General features: G+C 37.8%; 1 protein-coding gene across 2 annotated transcripts in view; it reads right to left on the reverse strand.

Annotated features, from left to right (window-relative positions):
* PDGFRA (platelet derived growth factor receptor alpha) overlaps positions 1-22,423 on the reverse strand; it is an 83,336-nt gene that overhangs the window by 20,944 nt on the left and 39,969 nt on the right. For both annotated transcript variants that reach the window (XM_067468768.1, XM_060778521.2), the window contains exons 9-16: positions 20,916-21,039; positions 18,614-18,807; positions 15,173-15,267; positions 14,944-15,076; positions 9,957-10,061; positions 5,249-5,359; positions 3,913-4,066; positions 2,632-2,798 (exon numbers count right to left, since the gene is read on the reverse strand). In XM_067468768.1, the coding sequence (XP_067324869.1) occupies positions 2,632-2,798; positions 3,913-4,066; positions 5,249-5,359; positions 9,957-10,061; positions 14,944-15,076; positions 15,173-15,267; positions 18,614-18,807; positions 20,916-21,039 (1,083 nt within the window). The remainder of the gene's footprint in view (positions 1-2,631; positions 2,799-3,912; positions 4,067-5,248; positions 5,360-9,956; positions 10,062-14,943; positions 15,077-15,172; positions 15,268-18,613; positions 18,808-20,915; positions 21,040-22,423) is intronic.

The following is a 22,423-nucleotide window of genomic DNA, read 5'->3' on the forward strand; positions in this document are numbered from 1 at the left end:
TAATTTAACAGATTTTTTTTATTTAACAGATTTTAAATTAACAGATTTTTTAAAATTATTATTTTATTATTAAACTTTATTTGTACCCCGCTAGCATCTCCCGAAGGACTCGATGTGGCTTACAAAGGCCAAGACCTCAATACACAACATAACAATACACTTAAAGCAAATTAAAAACAATTAAGGCAGTATTAACAACAAAACAACAAGCAACAAACAATACATCAACAAGATAAAACTGGGCCGGGCCAGAGTAAAGGGTACAGGATTAAAATTGCTGATGTGACAGGTAATATGTAAGGATTATAGGGCAAGTGCAGTTGCACTTGCCCAAGTCTGGGTTTTGCTGCTATCATAATGCTTATATTGGCCCTGTTTTTATTTTGCCTTCATCTATATTAAAAATTTGAAATATTTTGACATCTGTAGCACTCAGTGAAAACCACTTCACAATCATTAAGTATAATAATTAAGCATTTAGTATATCTGTGATGCTGTTGCAACAGTTTATCTCATTGAAGTTTGTTTATAATATAATCATTTCTCAATGTGCAAAACTGTGCAGGTTTTTCCAGTTCTCATTCCATTTAATCAGTTGTCAAAAAAATATTGTGTTGTACTTTTAAACAATTTTGGAATATCTAGTGCCTGCACTGAAGTAGCTGTGGCTTAGGTGGTTGAATTTCTTGTAGTTGTTGTGTGCCAATTGTTAGGCCGGAGAGAGGAAAACTAAGATAATCGTGAATTTTAGCATGAAATAAATTGCTCTCGATCCTGCCTTCATCGCAGGGACGAGAGACAGGGCCTTCTCAGTGGTGGCTCCTCAGCTATGGAACTCCCTCCCTAGGGATATTAGATTGGACCCCTCCCTAGTGATATTCCAAAAAAAATATTAAAAACCTGGCTTTTTGAACAAGCTTTTGGCAACATAGTGTAATGGATGAATATGGAACTAAAAAAAGAATGACTATGGAACGGCTTGTCAATGTCTTCGAAAAATCAGCTAATAGGAAGTTATTTGTGTTTATATGTTTTTAATGCTTTTAACATGGTTTTTATAATATGTGTTAAATGTTTTAATTTTGTTTTTATGATCGTTGTGGCATCGAATTGTGCCAGTGTAAGCCGCCTCAAGTCACTTTAGGGCCAAGGGGGTTGGCATAGAAATGCAGTAAGGAAGTAAATAAATAAATAAATAAATAAGATATATTCTATGTGTGTTGAAGTACAAAATGAGGCTGATGGGTTCATTGATGATTTAGAGAGGTTTGTGAGATTTCCTGTGGGAATTTCTGGGGCACAAAGTGATGAAGATTCAAGTTAGGGAAATGATTGTTCTCTCTGGGAGAAACCTGACTCAGAAAGTGCAGGTCAATGAGAGCAGCCAGAAACTGCAACATTAGATAAGGAGTCGGATGAAGAGCTAAGTGATACAGAAGGCTCCTAAGGAAAAACACCTGGAGCTCTGGAGATCTACAAAAGTATTTGTTTATAGATCAGAACAGAAAATAGGCAGCACCAGTCAGAGTGATTACATAGGAAAGTTTTAGCAAAAATTCATGGGAAAAGAAATGACTTCATGGGTATCTATTAATTAGCAAGTTGTTTACCTAAGGGTTAGTTCAGGCGATGTAGGATTCAAGTGAGAAGCTAGGTCTGACTCCTCTGGTTCTTGTTTCAAGTCAAGCCTTGGTTTTGGATTTAAGTATCCTGGAAGTTCTCTGTGTTCTTGTTTTTTTATTTCCTGCTCAAGTTTTTTCTAAATATACCTTTTGCTTCTGGGCTTATGTTATATTTGTGATTTTTGGCTGTTCCTGGACTGTGTTAGCTTTGGATGTGTAGGAGACATTTGGATTACTGTTTGGTTATCAGCTATTGCTAAACCTTTTTTGGATTATGCATCGTCTTTCTTTATTCTGATTTTTTCATATATTTTATGTGTTTTTAAAATAAACTGTTTGCTTATACTCTGGACTCTTGTGTGGTGCTGTGGTCATAAGTATTTCCAGGCCTGGGGTGCAACAATGTGATGGAGAAGATAATTGATGATCAGATCTTCTACCACTATCAAAGCTCAAAGGCCACAGGAGACAGATGAGCTAGACTGGGACCAGAGGCGGCCCTAGGTAATTTTCAACGGTAAGCAAACAGTATTTTGCCCCCCCCCCAACCAATCACGGATATATATTTTCTGTTCGTTGTGGGAGTTCTGTGTGCCATATTTAGTTCAATTCCGTCATTGGTGGAGTTCAGAATGCTCTTTGATTGTAGGTGAACTATACATCCCAGTAACTACAACTTGCATATGTCAAGGTCTATTTTCCCCCAAGAGCACCTCAAGAGCACCCCTGGACAAAATCAACTATACTGCAAAGGCTTACTTTGCGTAATGGGTTGAGCCGCCCCTGACTGGGACCAGGATAGTTGACACTTCATTACTTATATTACTTTTCATGCAAGGTTTTCTAGATTTTAATGAAGGAATGGACAGTGATTTCAACCTAGAAAATGGTAGAGGTAAGAGCTACATTTTAAAAAGAGATATCAGGAAATTTATCTCAAGAATTCTAGTAGTTTGATTTCCGCTGAAACATATTCAAAGTGAATTGGGATTCATGCACATGGGCTTACCAGACAGATACTTTTTCTTATATGAAGCAGGTCTATCATACAGAGATCTTTGGATGTCAGAATATTTTGACCTGTCTCTCCTTTCTAGCATCGGCACATACTGTGTGGTTTCTGCTTGCTTCATATCCATATATTCACCGTTGTTTTCAAATGACAGGATGACATAGCTGGAATAAAACCACAGTAATATTATTCAGAAATTGGTGCAGAGTGAAATATATGACACTCTCATGTCCTTCTCATCTATATTTGTTGATCACAGAATTGAGTATAATTATTATTATTATTATTATTTATTTATTTATTTATTTATTTGATCAGTCATATGACCATTTCAAAATAAAACACGAGTAAAAAACAAGGCAACAAGGTGATAAGGCAGACTCTTATTTTCCTGGTTCTTCAGAATTGAGTATAAGAGTGTAGAAGTGCAATTTCACAATTTTTGAGCAAGCTGCTATAGTCACAGTAGAGGTATTTTAAAACGCTGTAAACTGTAACATGGGGGCATTTCCAATTTTTTTTATTAAAAAAGTAAAATTTTAAAAATGGGAAATCAGTGCACAGTAAGGGAATAGAAGTTTCTGTGGTCCAAAAAGGGGGAAATGTATATTCTCCAGTATGGCAGGGACAGTTCCCATTAATAACCAGCCATTCTACATTTTCAGCTGCTTTTAAAATATTCCAGTTTCTCTCTTCTCTACCTATTTTGTTGTCAACTTACTTGCATTGCTGCAAACTGAGTTCAAAGTACAAGAGTATTTTACACTTAGTTAATTCAACAGGTGGGGTTCCAACAGACTCGGCCAAAAGAAAACTGCTATAGTTTCTTATAGTCTTTATTTTCTTACTATTATGTGCCACACTAATAACTTCTGCTAGCTTGGCCACATATGTCCCAGTTTTCATCTATAAAATGCTTAAAGGTACGAAAATGTGGCAAGCCAATCCACTAGTACAATGCTGCAGTTTCAAAAAAATAATAATTGAATTACAGGACACATGATGATAGCAGCCTTCCATGACTTTTTATTGACAAAAGATCATACATGTTCCTTTGAAGTTGACCCTCGGTGGTCTTTCTGAATGAGCACCTCCACCTACATGGCAGCCCTGCAATAACATAGGTCCAAAATGCTACAACATTGTGGCTGTTCTCTGTAGGATCTGGCCCATTCATCCAATAGAAAATACATGTTATTTCACGTGTAGTTCAACAGACTTATTTCCATTTCAATAAGAGCACACTGAAGTTTTAAATATATTAGAAGTAAATTCTACCTCCTAGTGCTTTCATCAGCTGAGTTCATCCCAAAGATGTCCAAATCTTTCTTGGTCTTTTCAGGGTTTCGGTTCAAAAAGTTGTCCCTATTTTTATGCAGATAGTTCACCAAGTCTCCATAAAAGCAGTATTCTGTGATGATGTAAATTGGACCTAGTGGTATTAAGGGAGGAAAAGGTGAGATAATACTTAGGTTTTTACCAGGGTCATATCTAGAGAATAGGTGAACCCAAGCTTAAGACCATCAAGATAGTACTACTACTCCACTTGTATATGAATACCTATTAATGGGTTGAACAAAAAGTAGACCACAACATATTACTATACCTACTGTTTAGATCTCAGTAACATTGCTTTGTTGAACCAACTCCCAGAGGCCAGGCAAACACATTTATCATTATTAGTGTTAAATTATCAGAAATTAATCCTTGCTGATTTATCAAAAATCACTCAGATATCCAAAATCAGAACTGGAGCCAGGCAAAAGTTTTATTCAGTTATTTGGGAATATACTAAAATAATCCCCAGATTCTTATTCTCAATCTTTATTTAAATTTAAAAACAAAATGGGAAGACAGAGGCCAGCAGAAGATTTTTGTGTGAAAGGTCTAAGAGCACAGTTGCTGTGATGACAACTAATTTCTGGACTTTTTTTTTTTTTGTCATATCAGGAGCGACTTGAGAAACTGCAAGTCTGGTGTGAGAGAATTGGCCGTCTGCAAGGGCGTTGCCCAGGGGATACCCGTATGTTTTGATGTATTATCATCCTTGTGGGAGGTTTTTCTCATGAAGAGCTGGAGCTGATAGAGGGAGCTCATCTGCGCTCTCCCTGATTTGAACCTGTGACCTGTCAGTCTTCAGTCCTGCCGGCACAAGGGTTTGACCCCCTGTGTCACTGGGGGTTCCTCATTTCTGGACTCAATAATGTTCTCCAAAGTACTCTTTAACTTTCTGTATTTCTAAATGCCTGTTTATCCCATGAAGTTACAATGCAAATGCAGGCACCGGCTGATAAGTTTCAGTGTAGAATATCTAGAAAAACAATGATTTATTTATAAAGCAAATCATATCTCACAATCCTGGACTGGAGTAAGGTTCAAAGACAACTTCTCCCATCTTCTCAGATTAAAGACAGCCATAGAAATTCTCAAAATGAGTGACCTTGAGTTCTGTGCTTAGGAACTATAATCCAGGTATTCTCTAGCAATAGTGAAGAACCTCCTCTAGCAACAGTGAGGAACAAAGCTACTCTTTGACATAGTAAATTATAGTTGAAGTAAGTAGGACATTGATGAATCCTTCATTCCCTGTTTTCTAATGGCTCAACAAACCTACCTGATTTTGTACATGCTCCTAACAGGTTGACTATGTTCAAGTGGGGTCCAAGATGGGTCATTATCTTTAATTCAGACATGAGAGCCTGCTTTTCACTGGTTCGTGCAGTGGCTGTAGGAAAAATAAGTGGGATAACTAATTAGAATTATATGGATGGTTCCACAATACTCGTAATCTTGAATAGAAATGGGGATTTTGTGTGATCACATTGACAATATATGCCCCTTCCTTCCTTTGGACAATGTGCTGGAGAGAAAGTGCTTTAAGTAAACAAAACGTCTGGGGAAAATATCTTTGTAATAATTATTTTCTCAAAAAGGAGACACGTCTGGTATAACAAACAATGGTGCATTTATATGGTGAGGACGCATTTTAGATTCTAAATGGGTCAAATGTCTGGATGAAATTTTGTTAACTTCAGGCTAATGTTTAATTAAACAACTAGAGATTGAGATACCTTGGCTTCGTTGGCATCCTATTCCATGCATTTATTGACAATTTAAAACAGTTATTAATTTTCTCAGTTCTGCTATTAAATGATATATTTCCCATTTCTTTCTTTGTGGATGAGAAGGACAAAACCATAACATAACACCAAAATTTAATTTAATTTAATTTCCATTTCTGCTGAAACTTCCACCAATTCTTCATTTCTCTATTCACCTGCACACATCGACAAATAGAATTCATTGACAGAATATGTGGCCACGGGATAACAATAAAGGACATTGATTTCTGGATTCAAAATGGAAATCATGATAAGATCTTTCACTCCGTATCATTACTTTCATTACTTTCTGTCTGTGAGAAGGTGCCGTTCTCACTGGTCAGGATCAATTAGGATGGCTTCATGATGGAATTGTTCCTGTCAGTCAAACTGGAAGGAAAACAATATACTCTTTCCCATCTACTAGATCCTCATGGAAACCTCCAAAACTATTTCTGTAGGGTTGGGAAACTTCTCCAAAATGATTTGGGACAGCATGGAGAGCTATGAGGATGAAACGGGAAGGTTTGACACTAGTAGTGTGGTTATAGAGAAGGAGTGGCAATTGCATGTCTTTCAGCTTGCCATGCTGCACTTTTCAGGGATCCCATGAGATCTGCAGGCCTCTTTGAACTTCCAAATCAAAGTGATTGGTCCCAAGTCCACATTTTTCAATGTCCCGCTGATTCACCATGGGTGGTGGCAAATCACCCTGTGGGACCTCATCCATGTGATGAGGTCCATAGACCATTCGGTCCACCTTCCATAACCATTTTGCATATTTTAACATGATTGTTGACCACCTGTTGAACCTCTAAACAATACCAATTCACCCTTCCTTAATGGGATCATTTAATTATTTTGTTTTACTGAGGAATGTTAAGCCCCCAAAATGAGATAATTATGAATTTCAGACAGGATTCTGTATCTCCAGACTAATGTGTGAATTGGAACAGGATAATCTTTTGTATTTCTTACTTCTCTGAATATAAACAACGTGGTTCCCAGCTCAAAAAATATACCAGAATCCATTTTAAATGTATTGAATTGTTTCATTTTATTTAATACATTTATGTATCACTTCTCAGCCCACCAGAGGCCCCAACAATATACAACGCATAAGAAAAAAATAAGACATTCAAAATAGATAAAACAGAAAACAAGTATTTTAAAACAGACCAGATAACAATTTTAACAAATGATTTTAAAACTATACAGAATTAAAATAGTCAGAGCAGCAGCTCCTGGTTAAAAGGACCAAAGGACATAGAAAACAATACAGTCTTAGCTCCCCACTGAAAGCTCAAGAAAGATGGAAGTATCCTGACATTCCTTAGGAGAGCTTTACATTTGAGATCCCACTGCAGAAAGCATCCTGTCACATAGATTCCCCTCTAGTAGTATTGAGACATGAAATAATGTCTCTGCTAGGCATGCTCATATATGATGTTTAAAATGAGTATTTTAGGGTAAAATACAATTATATCTGAGTACATTTGTGAAATAGTATTTGTGAAGGTATTTTACATTTGTGAAATAGTATTTGTGAAGGTATTTTTGGTAAGAAAAGCTTTCGAAATTCTGTGTACTGATATATGGTTTTTAATGTGAATTAAGAAGATGTACATTAATGTGGAAATTGAATGGAAGAAAATGATGTATAGATAATATATATAAACTGACATGGGCCACGAACCAGACATTGCTTTTTACAAGAGCCAGAAACTGGGAAACTCTTTTGGCACCCAAGAGAAGTCTACTGTGACCTGTTCCCCAACACCAACATAAACACTTCCTCCTCTTCCAGTTCTATTTTTGCACCTTGTAGCAGTAACATTTTTCATTAGATTAAAAAGCAAAATGTTTAGAAATTGAGAATCGAAAAGAAGGTAGGGATTTCAGTCCAGAACTGAGAATAGAAAATATATGGATTTCATAGATGTATCAATGAAAACAATTGATTACACTATGTAACACAATGTTTGTTCCTGGGTTGTAAATATAATTCCCTAATTGGTTCTATCATGAAACATGGGGAAAGTTTATTAAATGGCAAAAACTTTGTGTTTGCGGGACATCCTGCAAACACATAGTTTTTCTATATAGTTTTTCAATGAATATCTCATAGTTTTTCAATGAATATCTCATAGAGTCTCAACCAATTCAACATAGTTTGTGGAAGCCACAAAAATAAAGTTTCTGGAGTATAACAACTACTTTCAAAGTAAGTACCACACAATTAAATGGGAAATAACACTTTCAAACCAGAAACAGTTTTTTTCTCCGAATTTTGTTACATAGTGTTACGGTGTGGGTTCAGATGCCTCCATATGCCAAACAAAAATGATTCATCATGTTTAAGTATCAGTGTACTGTTCTCTTCTCAGACATTGGAGATATCCAGTAACCAAATGAATAATAACTACATATAACCAAAGGTCTTATCCCGAAAGCACCTTGATATTTCAGGCAGGGTAGAGAGTGGATCAGTACAAAATGTTTAGCTATTTCTTTCATCCCTGATGAGAAATATTGCTTTGACATCTCAACTGTAGTGAGATTTTCCACCTTTCTATGTGAAAGCAAAATGGATGACAGGTGGATTTTTATAGGTGGGAGGGATGTGTATCAAAATCTCAACATTTCACGTAAAAAGATTATCTGAACAAAATGACTCTCCTATTTTCTTTATTGCATAAAGTAGACACACATCCACACAGGAAACACAGAAGGATAGGACTGTTGATTAAAAATATGTGACCAACCCATTCAGTGCTTCCACTTTTAAAAAACATATCCATGCAACAAGACATTAGCAGTAGATGCTTACACACATACAAAACTTATCCTAACTTATGTGAAAATTCTTTCAAACAAGAAGGTGAAGAATTACATCCCCATGGAACACTTTCTAAAGGCCACCCTAGTTGTTTGAGGGGGGAATAATCCTGCTTTGCTTATAAGAATTGAGCTTTTGTCTTCTTCTGAAGGTTCCCTGGAAAGTCAATATTAATAATTGCTTGCTTAATCTGCAAAATGTATTTTTGATGAACACAAGCAGGAAGGATTAGGTTCATTTCAGCCTGAGAGACATGGTGAAGTCAAAGATCTCTTTTACACTAGAGGAAAAACTTGGACAAATATATGTTTTCACTTTTTTCAATGGTTAATTCTGTCATCTCACTGAACTGATGAAAGAGAGGAACAAACTGAGGAGGAAGAGGAACCAGGGAGTGGATAATACAAAAGAGGAGGAGGAAGAGGAGGAGGAGGAAGAGGAGGAGGAGGAGAAGAGGAACAAACTAAGGAGGAAGAGGAGCCAGGGAGAGGATAATACAAAAGAGGAGGAAGAGGAGGAGGAGGAAGAGGAGGAGGAGAGGAACAAACTAAGGAGGAAGAGGAGCCAGGGAGAGGATAATACAAAAGAGGAGGAGGAGGAGGAGGAGGAGAAAAGAGGAACAAATTAAGGAGGAAGAGGAGCCAGGGAGAGGATAATACCAAAGAGGAGGAGGAGGAAGAAGAAGAAGAAAGAGGACTAGTCATGTGGCCCCTGCACCTCTAGAAATAATGGAAGCAACTCACTGATAAATGCCAAATAATGCTTAGCGAAAGAGAGATAAGGTGACTCATCTGTCCATTCTTATTTGTCATAGTACCCAGTTATGTGGTTTCAGTTATCTGCCTCTGACAAAATACACCTTCTAGTCATTTTCTGTGTCGATTCTATGGTGTGCATCTGCCAGAGGTTGACTACTGAGACTCACTGGATGACCTAATAATGGCTAGAGAGGTATCCTCTCTAGGAATTTCCAAAAGTCTTCCAGCACAACTCAATATGCTTTGATATTACCCACAATTTCACATATCAGTGTGGTCCTGGAGTGTGCTTCCCACAGATACTGTACTTTCTATTGAAATGTATTGAATCCACTACCAAACAAAGATGCTCACAAAAGAAATAACAGGTTTGCTTTTAAACAATGAATATACTGATCAAAGTGTTAACAGAGTATAGAGAATATATGGAGACATTTAAGACATGAACCCTGTTTCTTGTGACAGCATGTTCATTTTACATCTTGAGTGAATCAAAAATAAAAGAGCAAACACCTTATGCCGTGACAAATATATCACACCAATTAATTTGCTTTCAAGTCATTCTAATATTTGGCATAAATGAGAGTGATGACGTGGATTATCTGTAACCCGAGAAACACTTACGCTTCAGCATTTTCACAGCCACCTTCATGACAGGCTGTGACCGACTTAATCCATATGCAGTTCCTTCAACTACTTTTCCAAAAGCGCCGGAGCCAAGAATGCGGCCTGCAGACAACAGAGAGTGTTTTTAATTGACAAAATAATCTCGTATCTTATCTCACTGCTTCTAGTACTCCTTATGTCATGTGCTTAGTATGCATTTGAGGGTGAACTGAATGAGTTCATTTGTTCTTCTTATCAAAATGAAACATCCCCTTGCAAGCTAATTTCTCCCATGAAGTAATGATGGATTCCTTATGGGAAATCTGAGCATGTTTCTCAGCTCCCTTCCATCATTTGATTGTGGATTGCAGAATATAGAGAGCAATCCAATCAAAGGCATTCCCATTGATGCTATAGGGAACAATGTCAAAGAATCTGCTGCAGGTCAAATTTATCTCAATAACATTGCATTAAAAATGGGCTGCCATTTTTTTTTGTGTGTTTACAGCATGCAGCAACTCCTCTGTAGCGAGCCCAGATTCTGTGGCAGCTGACTACTACAGACATCTACATCAATTTGACATCATTTCACTGTTTAGATCAGGGGTCCCCAAACTAAGATCTACGAGCTGGATGTGATCCTCCAAGGTCATTTTCCTGACACTCACCCTAAACTTTAGACTTAGGGTTGCCCTAGGTCTGAAATGACTTGAAGGCACACAACAACAACAATTCAAATTAATGTAACTATTTCATCAGCCAAAAGCAGGCCCACACTTCCCATTGAAATATTGGTAAGTTGGTTAAAATTGTTCTTCATTTTGAATATTGTATTTTTTCATGGTTTTTTCTTTTGCACTAGAAAGAAGACATGTGCCATATACATAGGAATTTGTTCATGTTTCTTTCATGAAACACCGCCCCCCTCCCCAAACAGTCTGAGGGACTGTGAACTGGCCCTCTGCTTAAAAAAATTGAGGACCCCTGGTTTAAATGTGTGTGTGGTTTGCGTGCTAGAAGTCAGTTTCATGGAAAAACTCTGTCTCTATCCCATCATCATGTTCACTTTTGTTATGAGAATGGCTGCAACTTATGCTAAGCGAGAAATTCAAGCATAGGTCTAGAAAGAACCCTGTCTTTTTAACAAAAACTGGCAGAATTAGGATATTACTAATTCCTGTCTACTAAAATTATTATACGCTGATCTAGAATGAAGTTAATGTTTAGAGTTGAAATTCCAAAGACTGAATTGACACTGCTGCTTTGTCACTGTTGTCTTCAAAAAGTCTCTAATTGACCAAAATGTTTGTACAAGGGGAATGCACAAAGTTGCAAACTATTCTGGAAAAATAAATGCCCATGTTTTACTTATGTACCTTGAACTGAAATCTGATAAGAAGAAACCCGTAAATGATACAGACCTAAACTTGATGGGACAGAATTAAGCATTATCAGCTGCCAATAGCTGCAAATCAACTTAAAAAGAGAGGTATTGGGGAAAGGATACAGTTCAAAGTCTAGCAATTATAGAGCCCTTCCACAGAGCCATATAACCCATACTATCAAGGCAGAAAATTCCCCCAATATCTGCTTTGAACTGGGTTATTTGAGTCCACACTGCCATATATTCCAGATAATGTGGGATTTTAGTCTGCTGTGTGGAAGGGGCCAAAGAGTTATTGAAATTGATATGTCATGTTTATTATTATAATTGAGGACTCAGGTCTGGGGAGGCCCTGCCCTCAAGTATGTTTGGTGTGGATGAGAGACAGGGCCTTCTCAGCGGTGGCCCCTCGGCTATCAAACACTCTCCCTAGAGAGATTAGATCTGCTCCCTCCCTCTCAACATTTCGGAGGCAAGTTAAAACATGGCTGTTCGAGCAAGCGTTTACAAATGCAGAGTAGCTAATATAGGAAATCGAACGATTTGACAATGAAACTAGACAATGCTTGGTGATAATGAGACGCTAATGATGTTGTTTTTATTGCTTTTGTGGTGTTTTATATTGTTTAAATCTATATTATGTTTTTATCTGTACTGATTTCGTGGAAACCGCCTTGAGTCGCCGATTGGCTGAGAAAGGCGGCATACAAATACAGCATAAATAATGCGGTAATGTGCCACTGTATGCCATGGACTGTAAGTCACCTTGAGTCTCCCATTGGGGTGAGAAGGGTGGGGTATAAATGTATAATAATAATCATCATCATCATCATCATCTCCATAGTTTGAGTACAACCTGCTTATCCCAGAATTATGGTTGAAGAAAATAAAGGCAAATGAAGACTATACACTTGCATCAGTTTCCTCTTGTTCTGCCAACCAGGTTTTAGTCTAAAGATATAGATAAATTCACTTCCTACTTTGGGGCAAAATCAAGGACCCCAAAAGCTTTTCAGTGATTTCAATGCAGGCTTAGAATATGCAAGACAATTTAGTTGCTCCAGGAAGAATCATGTCCTGAAATTTCTCCCAATATTGCTCATTGTCTTGAATACAACCCTTAGGGCCCATGCGGCAATTCAATTAACTTGGCCTAGTATATCCCACATTAAAGTGTTTAATTGCTTTTAAATGGAAATACAGTTAGCTGCCTTATTAAAAGCCCTTCTAGAAAGTTCTCAGAGTTTGTCTGCTGAATGAAACTTTGATCTGATTTCCAGTGTCACAACCAAGATGACATTCCAGCCCACATCATCATGCTAAACCAAAACATTGAAAGGTTTTTTGTGGCAGAAGGTCTGTGAACCACATGGCAGGATGCTGCCCCTAAAAATATGTGCTGCAATAGATCGATCCAGTCGTCATCCAGCGCCCATTCTATTAAATGACGTGGCTGTATGTTCTCAGAATGAGGAATGCTTCCTATTCTGCCCACACCTCTGCTAAATATGTGCAGAGAAGGGTGGGCGAACTTCCTGAGTATTGCAGATTTATCATCAGATCATCTGTTCATCCGTGTAATATGGATTCCTTTGAATAAAAGACTTGTTTATCACGTGTTTACAACATGAACACCCAATGTCAGATGAAACTTGACAGCTTATTTCTGTGAGCTGTGGCTCACAGAAATCTTTGCACCTTTTTGAATTTGGCTCTATGCTCTGCAGGAAGCTACTAGGGTTCGGCCCTTCTGAGGTTCAGTTGTGATTTGGCCATGCTTCTTTGGCCCCATCTAAACTGCCATATATAATACTAATCAGAATGTAGTTGAATGACATTGAATTGCATTATATAGCAGTGCAATGCAGTTAAGCTGCATTTCGAAACTCTATTATTCAGCAGTGTAGATGGGGTCTTTCAAAATGGAAAGGGGTGATGATGTAGATTTGAGTTGTCCCTGTCCTTTATAATAGGAGTTAGGCTTTTTTGTCATGGAAATCTCTGTGTCATCTGAAACCTACAACACTTTTCTTTGACTATTTTATTCAGCCTGCAACCTCTATCTGGAGGTAAAATGGAGCATCATATCTCCAAACATCTGACCTAATAAATATGTTGTTCAGTAATTATTTTTCTGTACTTAAGCAAATGATTAGTGATGTTATTTTTTTGTTAATTTTTTTCTTGAAAAAAGCAGAGAACAGAGGGAATAAACAGTCCTTTTAAATAGTCTTTAAAATATACATCATGCCTTAGAAATGATAAGGCTTCAGAGAGTTGGCAGCCATTTCCTTCCTGGCTGTTTCCAGTCAGCACTCTCTTCACTCTCCAAAGTGAAAGTGGCAGTTAAACCCATTTGTTTCAGCAGCAAGCCAGAGACAGTAGCCAATCAGAATTCTGGCTCCTGGCATGCTCAGCCAATCAGCTGCTGACACAAGCCTTTCCAGTCAACCCATTACATCATGGTGTCTTTTTATAAATCCCCACAAAGAGCAACTAGATTTTTGTGAGAAGCTCAACAAAAACACACAATTTTATTCCACATAAAAGTTGCATGGTCTTGTTTGGGCAAAAGACAGCATTCATTGCCCAGAAAAATTGTTTTCCATAGAGAGCATTATTTAATAATCTTTCTGCAGAGAACAGTATTTTCTGGACAGAAAAGGCTGTATTCTATACAAAAACAACCACATTGTGTAGAATAAGTCCCAAAGTGCAAAGATCCTTGTCAATCTGGGATCCATTTAATCAGAGTTTCTTGATATGCTAGAAACATGTTTCCCCACCATTTTCAATTTTTTTTATATACTTTCTATCTCTACAAATGAGATGTTGAAAGAAGTTAGAGGAGTGACAGAAATTAATTGGGCATGCTGACTAGTGAATATTGGGAATATTCACTAGTTATATTTTCCAGGATCTACAGAGGTTCATGCACATGCTCTATATAATCTGGATATCCCTCATGGCCTCAAGCAATGTAGGAAGGAGCCCACCAACCATGAATAGTGAAAAGATGTTCTAACATACATTTCTGGTGAATTATGGTGTCATGATTTGTATTAAATTGAAATATAGGCCAAATCACTAGAATAGGTCCAAAATAAGTAGACTTAGAATCCCGCACTGTAAATTCAGTTCTTAATGAACCCAATGCTGTATTAGTGCCCTCTTCTTTGGGAGGTGGTATGTATTTAGGGTACATAAGGATTCAATTCAGAGAATGAGCTGCAGGAAGACCACCTACTTGCAGTCTCTCACAGTATGGACCAGAATTTCACCACCTCAAGTACCTTAGTTTGAATAATACTTAAAGTTTTAGGGTAAAGTACTTAAGCAACTCTGATGATATGGAGACTATATCATGCCACCTCTTCCATACATAACAAGGGATCCTGAGATGCTCTGGACAATGCAGGAGGAGTTCACACTATGGTTCCTATCAATAAAAACATCAGCTGAGCACACAGAGATGTGTTCCCAGGTTCTAGCTATGCAACCAAATCATTTATTGACAGTGAATTAATATGTTACTGATAATGATACAGCTTTCCCACATTCAAAGCATGATAATCCTTTCTGTATAACAGTAGCTACAGGAGATGCAGTTGTGATCCTTACCCAGCACTAATCCATCTCTAGGAAATTCCCATCTTGAATCGTAAGGCAACTGCATGGGATCCACATATATATATTCATGGCCATCTGGGCTGATAGACTCGATGACTCTCCATCTAATCTCGTATCTTGGCTTCTGCAATAGGCAAGAGATGAAATACAGCATATTATCCTCACCCCTATCAAGTAAAGTGAATGATAAATCTACAAGATAAGTGTTTTTCTAATTTACCTGTTTCCATATGATAACCAGGACAATCAGCGAAATTATTACAAAGACTAGCAACACTAGGATCGCGGCAGCCAGAGTCAATTCTGATTTTAAAGCTGCAGGGAAAAGAAAAGGAAACCATGATTGACTTTTAGCAGATGGATGGGTCAGAGGAACCAGAGAATCACCTACTTTTAAAAAATAGAATAACTTTTGTATCACCTTCTACTACAAAATGTCATGGGTGTCAGCAACAATATAATATTTAAGTTAACCTTCAGAAGCTGTGGCAAATCTTGTATAGCAGAAAATCCTAGAATGTGTATCTCAGGACTATAGAAAGAAATAATTGCTATAGAATGAGCATCTTTGAAGAATTTTTGAAGAATTATGCATATAGGACAGGCTTTGGACTGAGTCGTCGATCACTAAATTAGATCTGGATTCGGAGATATGACAAATAATAATAATAATAATAATAATAATAATAATAATAATGTTTTAATGTATTTTAATTCAATGTTTTATCTCATGCATAATGTTGTTATATTATATTTTACATGTTGTCGACATCAAATTGTTGCCATTATAAGCTGCCCTGAGTCCCCCTTCAGGGGTTGAGAAAGACGGGGTAGAAATCTTGGAAATAAATGAAGAATAAATAAATATAACCTTATTTTTCTGACTTCTTTTCTATGTTTTATTATAATCTTAATTTTTAAAAGGGGGAGGGGGCAAGCCCTTGACAAAGATAAGAACTTTAGCCATGCAACCCTATGTGTGTTTTTTTCATGTAAAAGTTCCACTGCTGTAAGAACTAGAATGGAGAATTAAGCAGGTAATACATGAGTTTTACCATTTTGTTCAACAGTGTTTTCTTATACAGCAATACTCTCCATTACCATGGATGATGCTTGCCTGCCAGACCTTAGTTATAATAGGAAACTATGTATCCTCTCTAAGCATTGGCTAGGTCCCCCAGTGCAACTCTACAGTAACTTCCACAAGAAGCATACCATATCATCATCTGGAGGACCTAGTGAATTCCTAGAAAGGTCATTTTCCACACTTGCAGATAAGTGAACTGCAGATATTTAAATAAGCTTTGAAGAAGACGTTTGAGAATAAGGTGAGCCAAAATTCAAAAAAGGTTTCATTATTAACAAACTCCTTAAAAAATTACAATACTGGGGCATCATATAAAATATATATAGAAAATAAAATTACATTATATGTAAAATCTTTTCAAATATTATTTCAAAAAGTTATTAAAACTTTAGGCACTCTTGTGACTTTTGACCCACCAGATATATATACATATTCATGATTGTGAGGATCTCACTGTTTATGTCTGCCTCACAAGCAGATCTGATTGAACTTCACAGGACTTTCTTGTGGTTAGAAATACATACCATTGTGCTATATTTTTTCCTATTTAAATCAGAAGGATATAGAAGTGTTCGACTGACTGAATCATGCCCTTCCCTACTTGTTTAAATGCAGCTGTCTTTTAATTACCAGTTGCTGCTTCCTGTCTTTCCTAAGATGAAAGACTCATCTTATACTAATCAATACTTCCTCTGTTTTAAAAAAAAACAGCCATGTGGGGCCAAATACTGAGGCACAGACATGGGACAGTAAGAAGCAGAAGCTCTAACTTTCAAAAAGGAATCTTTGTTAGTCTGATGCACCAAAAACAGTGACAATCCATGTGGCACTTTAAAAGCTAAGAAATACAGTCATATTATACAGTACAATGTAGGGCCCCCTAGAGGCACAGCAGGCTAAACCAATGAGCTGCTGAACTTGCTGACCGAAAGGCTGGCGGTTCGAATCCGGGAGCAGGGTGAGCTCCTGCTGTAAGACTTAATGTCAGGGTAAACCTTTACCTTTACTTTACTATATAATGTAATCTTCCTTTGGAAATATATAGAATTATTCTGGGATTAGGCTTGGTTGATTAAAAAAAATGGTTCAAAACTAAAAAAAAAAGTTCAAAAATGGTGATTTGATTCTAAAGTCAATTCCGATTTTCACAGAAAAAAAATTCAAAACTTTTCAAAACTTCTGAGACTTCCGAATCCTTTCGTTAATGATTTGAAAGTGTTATTTCCTGTTTCATTGGGTGGTCTTTACTTTGAAAGTAGTTGTTTTACTCCAGAAGTGGGGAAAAGCAAGCGGAGGAAATTCCTTCCTTCTCTGCTTTAAAACTGGTTTCTCTGGCTTTTAGCCAAGGCCAGAGACCAGAATCGGGGGGAAAGCAGGTGGAAGAAATTCCTTCCTTCTCTGGTTTAAAACTAGAGAGGGAAGGAATTTCCTCCATTTGCCCCCTTGTCCCCTCTTCTGGTCCCTCTGTCTTGGCTTGAGCCAAGGCCATGAACCAGAAGTAGGGGGAAAGCAAGCAGAGAAAATTCCTTCCTTCTCTGGTTTTAATCCACAGAAGGAAGGCATTTCCTCCACTTGCCCCCTCTTCTGGTCCCTCTGCCTTGGCTTGAGTCAAGGCCAGGGACCAGAAGTGGGGAAAAGCTGAATCATTTCCGACTCACTTCCTGAGTCATAACAAAAATGGCAGAAAAAGCTTCGGAAGGGAAAAGAGACTTCCCGTTTTTTTAAAAAAGCTTCGATATCGCTTCAAAAAAAGGTAATTTTAATGAAATTACTATGAGCTACACGTTATCTGAGCAACTCTTTCCATGCCTATCTGGGATCTTAGGCACAGCAACACAAGTAATAAGTATCTGACGATATATTAGTTTTAATATATACAAGATAACAAGATATATTCGTATTTACAATATGCATAATATTTATCAAGCTATTTTGGCTTTCGACAAAAAATAATGCTATACTGCACTCTTGGAAAGCTGATGGACAAATGGGGATGGACAAAGTATGCAGTCCTTGAGTTTCAACTTTGTATCCCATGAAGGAGTCCCAGCAGCCCCCCCCCCCATTCTTTAATTAAAATTTATCCTGGGGATTTGGCGGTAATCTCTTCAAATCTAGTTAAATTAACTGAATGGTGCCTGAAAATGCAACCATTTTCCTTTCCTCCCACTGGAGCCCTCACAACTTTAGAGATCCTGCCCCCCAACTGGCAAATAATCTCTCCAGTTGGAAGCTGGAAGTATGTGTATATGTCAGTAAGTGCCTTCACATTGTCTGTTTATTTGTGACGCCCCCATGGATTTCAAATAATACTTGGAGGACATGCCGCCTTCTTCTGAAATATAGCCTGCAACACCTGGTGGTCTCCCATTCATGTACCCATCCTGTTTTGCTTCTATGATCAGACAGGATCTGGCGCCTTTAATAACAATTATTATTATTATTATTATTATTATTATTATTATTGTTATTATTATTATTTATACCCGCCACCGTCTCCCCATTGGGGATATTTAGGCCCTATAGCTAGAAGTTACATGATATCTGAGTAAAGGCTACACAAAGTTAACTCACTTGGAGCCACAAGCTTCAGTTCCCGTGCTACTGTTCCAAGGTCATTCCTTGCCAAGCATCGAACAGCCAATGTTTCTTGCACCTTCTGAAAAGTCACCTGGCTCTCTACCATGTTCCTCTCATCCAGATGAGTCTCCATAGTAATATCAGAGATGTTGTTAGTCAGGAGAGTCCACGAAGTATCATTGCTGCACCTAGAGAGAAAGATGTGTCGATGTAATGTGGGTGGTTGGATCATACATTTGGCTCTTACTGAAGCCTGTTCCGGGTTCAAAGAAAAATAGGTCCAAAGAATACATTTTCTAGGATACCTCACATCCACACTTAAAGACTTCACAAGCTTTTCATCCTTACCACAGCTGCCACCTTGGGAACTTTGGTGGTGGCATCTAGACGTCAAAGTTGTATTTCATATCTCTAGACTTTTATCCATTCTGTCGAAACACTATTTTTGCCTCAGCTGTTACCTGCCTGCTCTTAGGTGAGGTATTCAGTTTACAAAATACTGAATGCCTCCTGAGGGAGCAAATATGTTGGGAGTTTAGTATTTATTGCAGTAGTTAAGAGATATTTTAAAAAGTATCCTATTGTCCTGAGTTACTATTGTCTTAGGTTATTTTCTCACAATATTTTATTTTCACCATTTTTAATTCTGAAACATACGGGAATGTATTCTTCCCTTCTCCTCTTCTTTCCTGGAGATTTACCACAGCTGGTAAATCATCAGCAACTATAAGATCCATCAACCGAAAGATTGCAAGTTCGAACCCCCGGGTTGGCGTGAACGGCTGACCGTCAACCCTGCTCACTGTTTACCTAAGCAGTCCGAAAACTGCTTTAGCTGTAATTAGAGAAATTAGGTACCATTAAAAGTGGGGGAGGTGTTTTACAATGCCATAAAGCAAAAGAAGATCAGAAAATGCTGGAATGTGGAAGTCCTGACGGCTTTTTCGCATAGAGGATGGAGCAACAGCACCCCCTGTGGACTCGAGACCAACCATCCATGGCATCGAAACACCTCCTTCTGTTCTGTCTGTGTGTACTGTCTATAGAAACAGCATTGAATGTTTGCTGTGTATGTATACTTGTGATCCACTCCGAGTCCCCTTCAGGGTGAGAAGGGTGGAATATAAATAAAGTGGTATTATTATTATTATTATTATTATTATTATTATTATTATTATTTAAAAATAGGACCATCTCAGAAAATTATGTCCCCATTTGTTTGTTTTTTAATGGAAGAACCTGGGGTACAAAATTGCTATGAACAGTTCCTCAAAAGAGCTATCGCAAAGCTCTGCAAAGCTGACGGAGCTATATCTGGCGAACTCCTTCTTTAGAACAATTTGAAAGAGAACACTGTCAAGAAGGTAAATCTTATAGACTCAGCTTATTAAGAAACCATTATAATTGTTTTGTTGTTTGCCTTCAAGTCGTTTCCATCTTATGGTGAACCTTAGGCAACATTTTCATGGGGTTTTCTTGGCAAGATTTGTTCAAAGGAGGTTTGACTTCCTCTGAGACAGAGAGATAATGGTTCACCCAAAATCACCCATTAGGTGTTCATGGGTGAGGAGGTCTCCAGATTTCCAGTCCAATTCTCAAACCACTACACCACCTTGGATATAGTGATTCATAAATACACTAGACTGGTAGTGTACTTCCTGGAGGAAAGAACTGTCTGATGGAACTGAAATTTGGTGAAGGGGGATTAACTGTATTCTTTAAATATGCCATAGTTCAATCTTGATTGGGCAACCCTGTGACTTTTTGAATATAAAATAAATAAATAAATGTATTCACACACTTAACATTGACCTTAGTCTCACTGAAATAAAAAAAATATTTTCATTAAGTGAAATCATATCCCTGTGAGTACACATATGTCACTGTTTCCTAACATTTAAACCTAATAATAATAATAATAATAATAATAATAATAATAATACTTTATTTATATCCTATCACCATCTTCCAAAAGAAACTCAGGACAGCTTACAAAAGCACTTTGTAGTGCAACAAAATACACAATACAATAAAATACGAGAGCATATATAAACAATAACAATATAAATTTACATAAACAAATATACACAAAACATCATATAAAACCCCTATTGATTTAAAAGATTCGGTATACCTCAACAGAGGCTGCGGATATAAAACAGGCTGCATTCAATATATGTCATATAAAGTGCCAGAGTGAGACAATATATTACACAAACATTTATGAGATTATAAATTTAAAACGATACCATGAAATCAATACTATTCAAAGACAGTCAGAACCCTTTGTTAGTACCTTTTAATATCCTTGCAAATCAACCATTCCACATCAGGGAGAGGTGTCCCTTCAGCCAAGCATTTCACAGTTTGCCCAGCAGAGCCATGGTGATCATCTACTAGGTCTCGAATTAAAGCTGGTACTGAAAAAAATAATAAATTGGGAAATCTATCAGGCCCACTGCATACTGATAAATGATGGAGAAGATAAGCATATCTTAAAACCTCATATCTATCTGGTAGACTCATTCCTACAGGACATCCAGATCCAAAGCACATCATTGTTTGTTTTTCCTAACATTCGATCCTTTACGGGGTCACACTCCCCCTGAAGACGCAGGTTCGCAGCTTGGGTGTCACCCTGGACTCATCGCTGAGCCTGGAACCCCAGGTTTCAGCAGTGACCAGGGGAGCATTCGCACAGTTAAAACTTGTGCGCCAGCTGCGCCCGTACCTTGGGAAGTCTGACTTGGCTGCGGTAGTCCACGCTCTGGTTACATCCCGCATAGACTACTGCAACGCTCTCTACGTGGGGTTGCCTTTGAAGACTGCTCGGAAGCTTCAAATGGTCCAGCGCTCGGCAGTCAGGTTGCTAACAGGAGTGGCACTCAGGGAGCATACTACTCCTCTGTTGTGCCAGCTCCACTGGCTACCAGTTTGCTACCGGGAACAATTCAAAGTGCTGGCTTTAGCCTATAAAGCCCTAGACGGTTCTGGCCCTACTTACCTCCCTGAACGTATCTCCTCCTATGAACCGACTAGGACTCTAAGATCATCTGGGGAGGCCCTGCTCTCAGTCCTGCCTGCATCACACCCGTGCTTGGTGGGGACAAGAGACAGCGCCTTCTCAGTGGTGGCCCCTCGGCTGTGGAACGCCCTGCCTGCAGATATCAGATTGGCCCCCTCCCTGCTGGCGTTTCGGAGGAAAGAGAAAACCTGGCTGTTCAAACAAGCATTTGATGAAACAGTGTAACTGAACATTGGAATACGGAATAATGGATGATGAGACTGGATTCTGATTTTACTGTTGAGGCACTAATGATTGTTATACTGATGTTAATGATTTATGTGATAATTATTTTTAATTGCCCTATACTTGTTTTGTGATATTTTGTACTGATGTTGTTCACCGCTTTGAGTCGCCTGAGGGCTGAGAAAAGCGATATAGAAATAAAGTAAATAAAATAAATAAATTTACTTCACTGCTTTTTAGGCTATTTCTTGTGAGGAACCAAAATAATTTGCCCTTATATTCCAGCAAGCAGTACTATACTCGTGTCCATGAATTACAATTATTTTGTTCTTTCTTAGAAACTTCTCAGGGACTGACAGCAAATGTCTCATAGACCAGTACTGGTTCAAGGAGCACAACTTTTGAATGTAATTATGTAAATTTCTTAAGCTGCAGCTGAATAATAATAATAATAATAATAATAATAATAATAATAATAATAATAATTGAAAAAATGCATTTAATTTGGTGATTCTCTTCTCTTTTTTTCACTAAACACACATAGGACTGAACTG

The sequence above is a fragment of the Anolis sagrei genome, chromosome 5 (genome assembly GCF_037176765.1).
Source record: "Anolis sagrei isolate rAnoSag1 chromosome 5, rAnoSag1.mat, whole genome shotgun sequence".
In the NCBI taxonomy this organism is placed as follows: Eukaryota; Metazoa; Chordata; class Lepidosauria; order Squamata; family Dactyloidae; genus Anolis; species Anolis sagrei.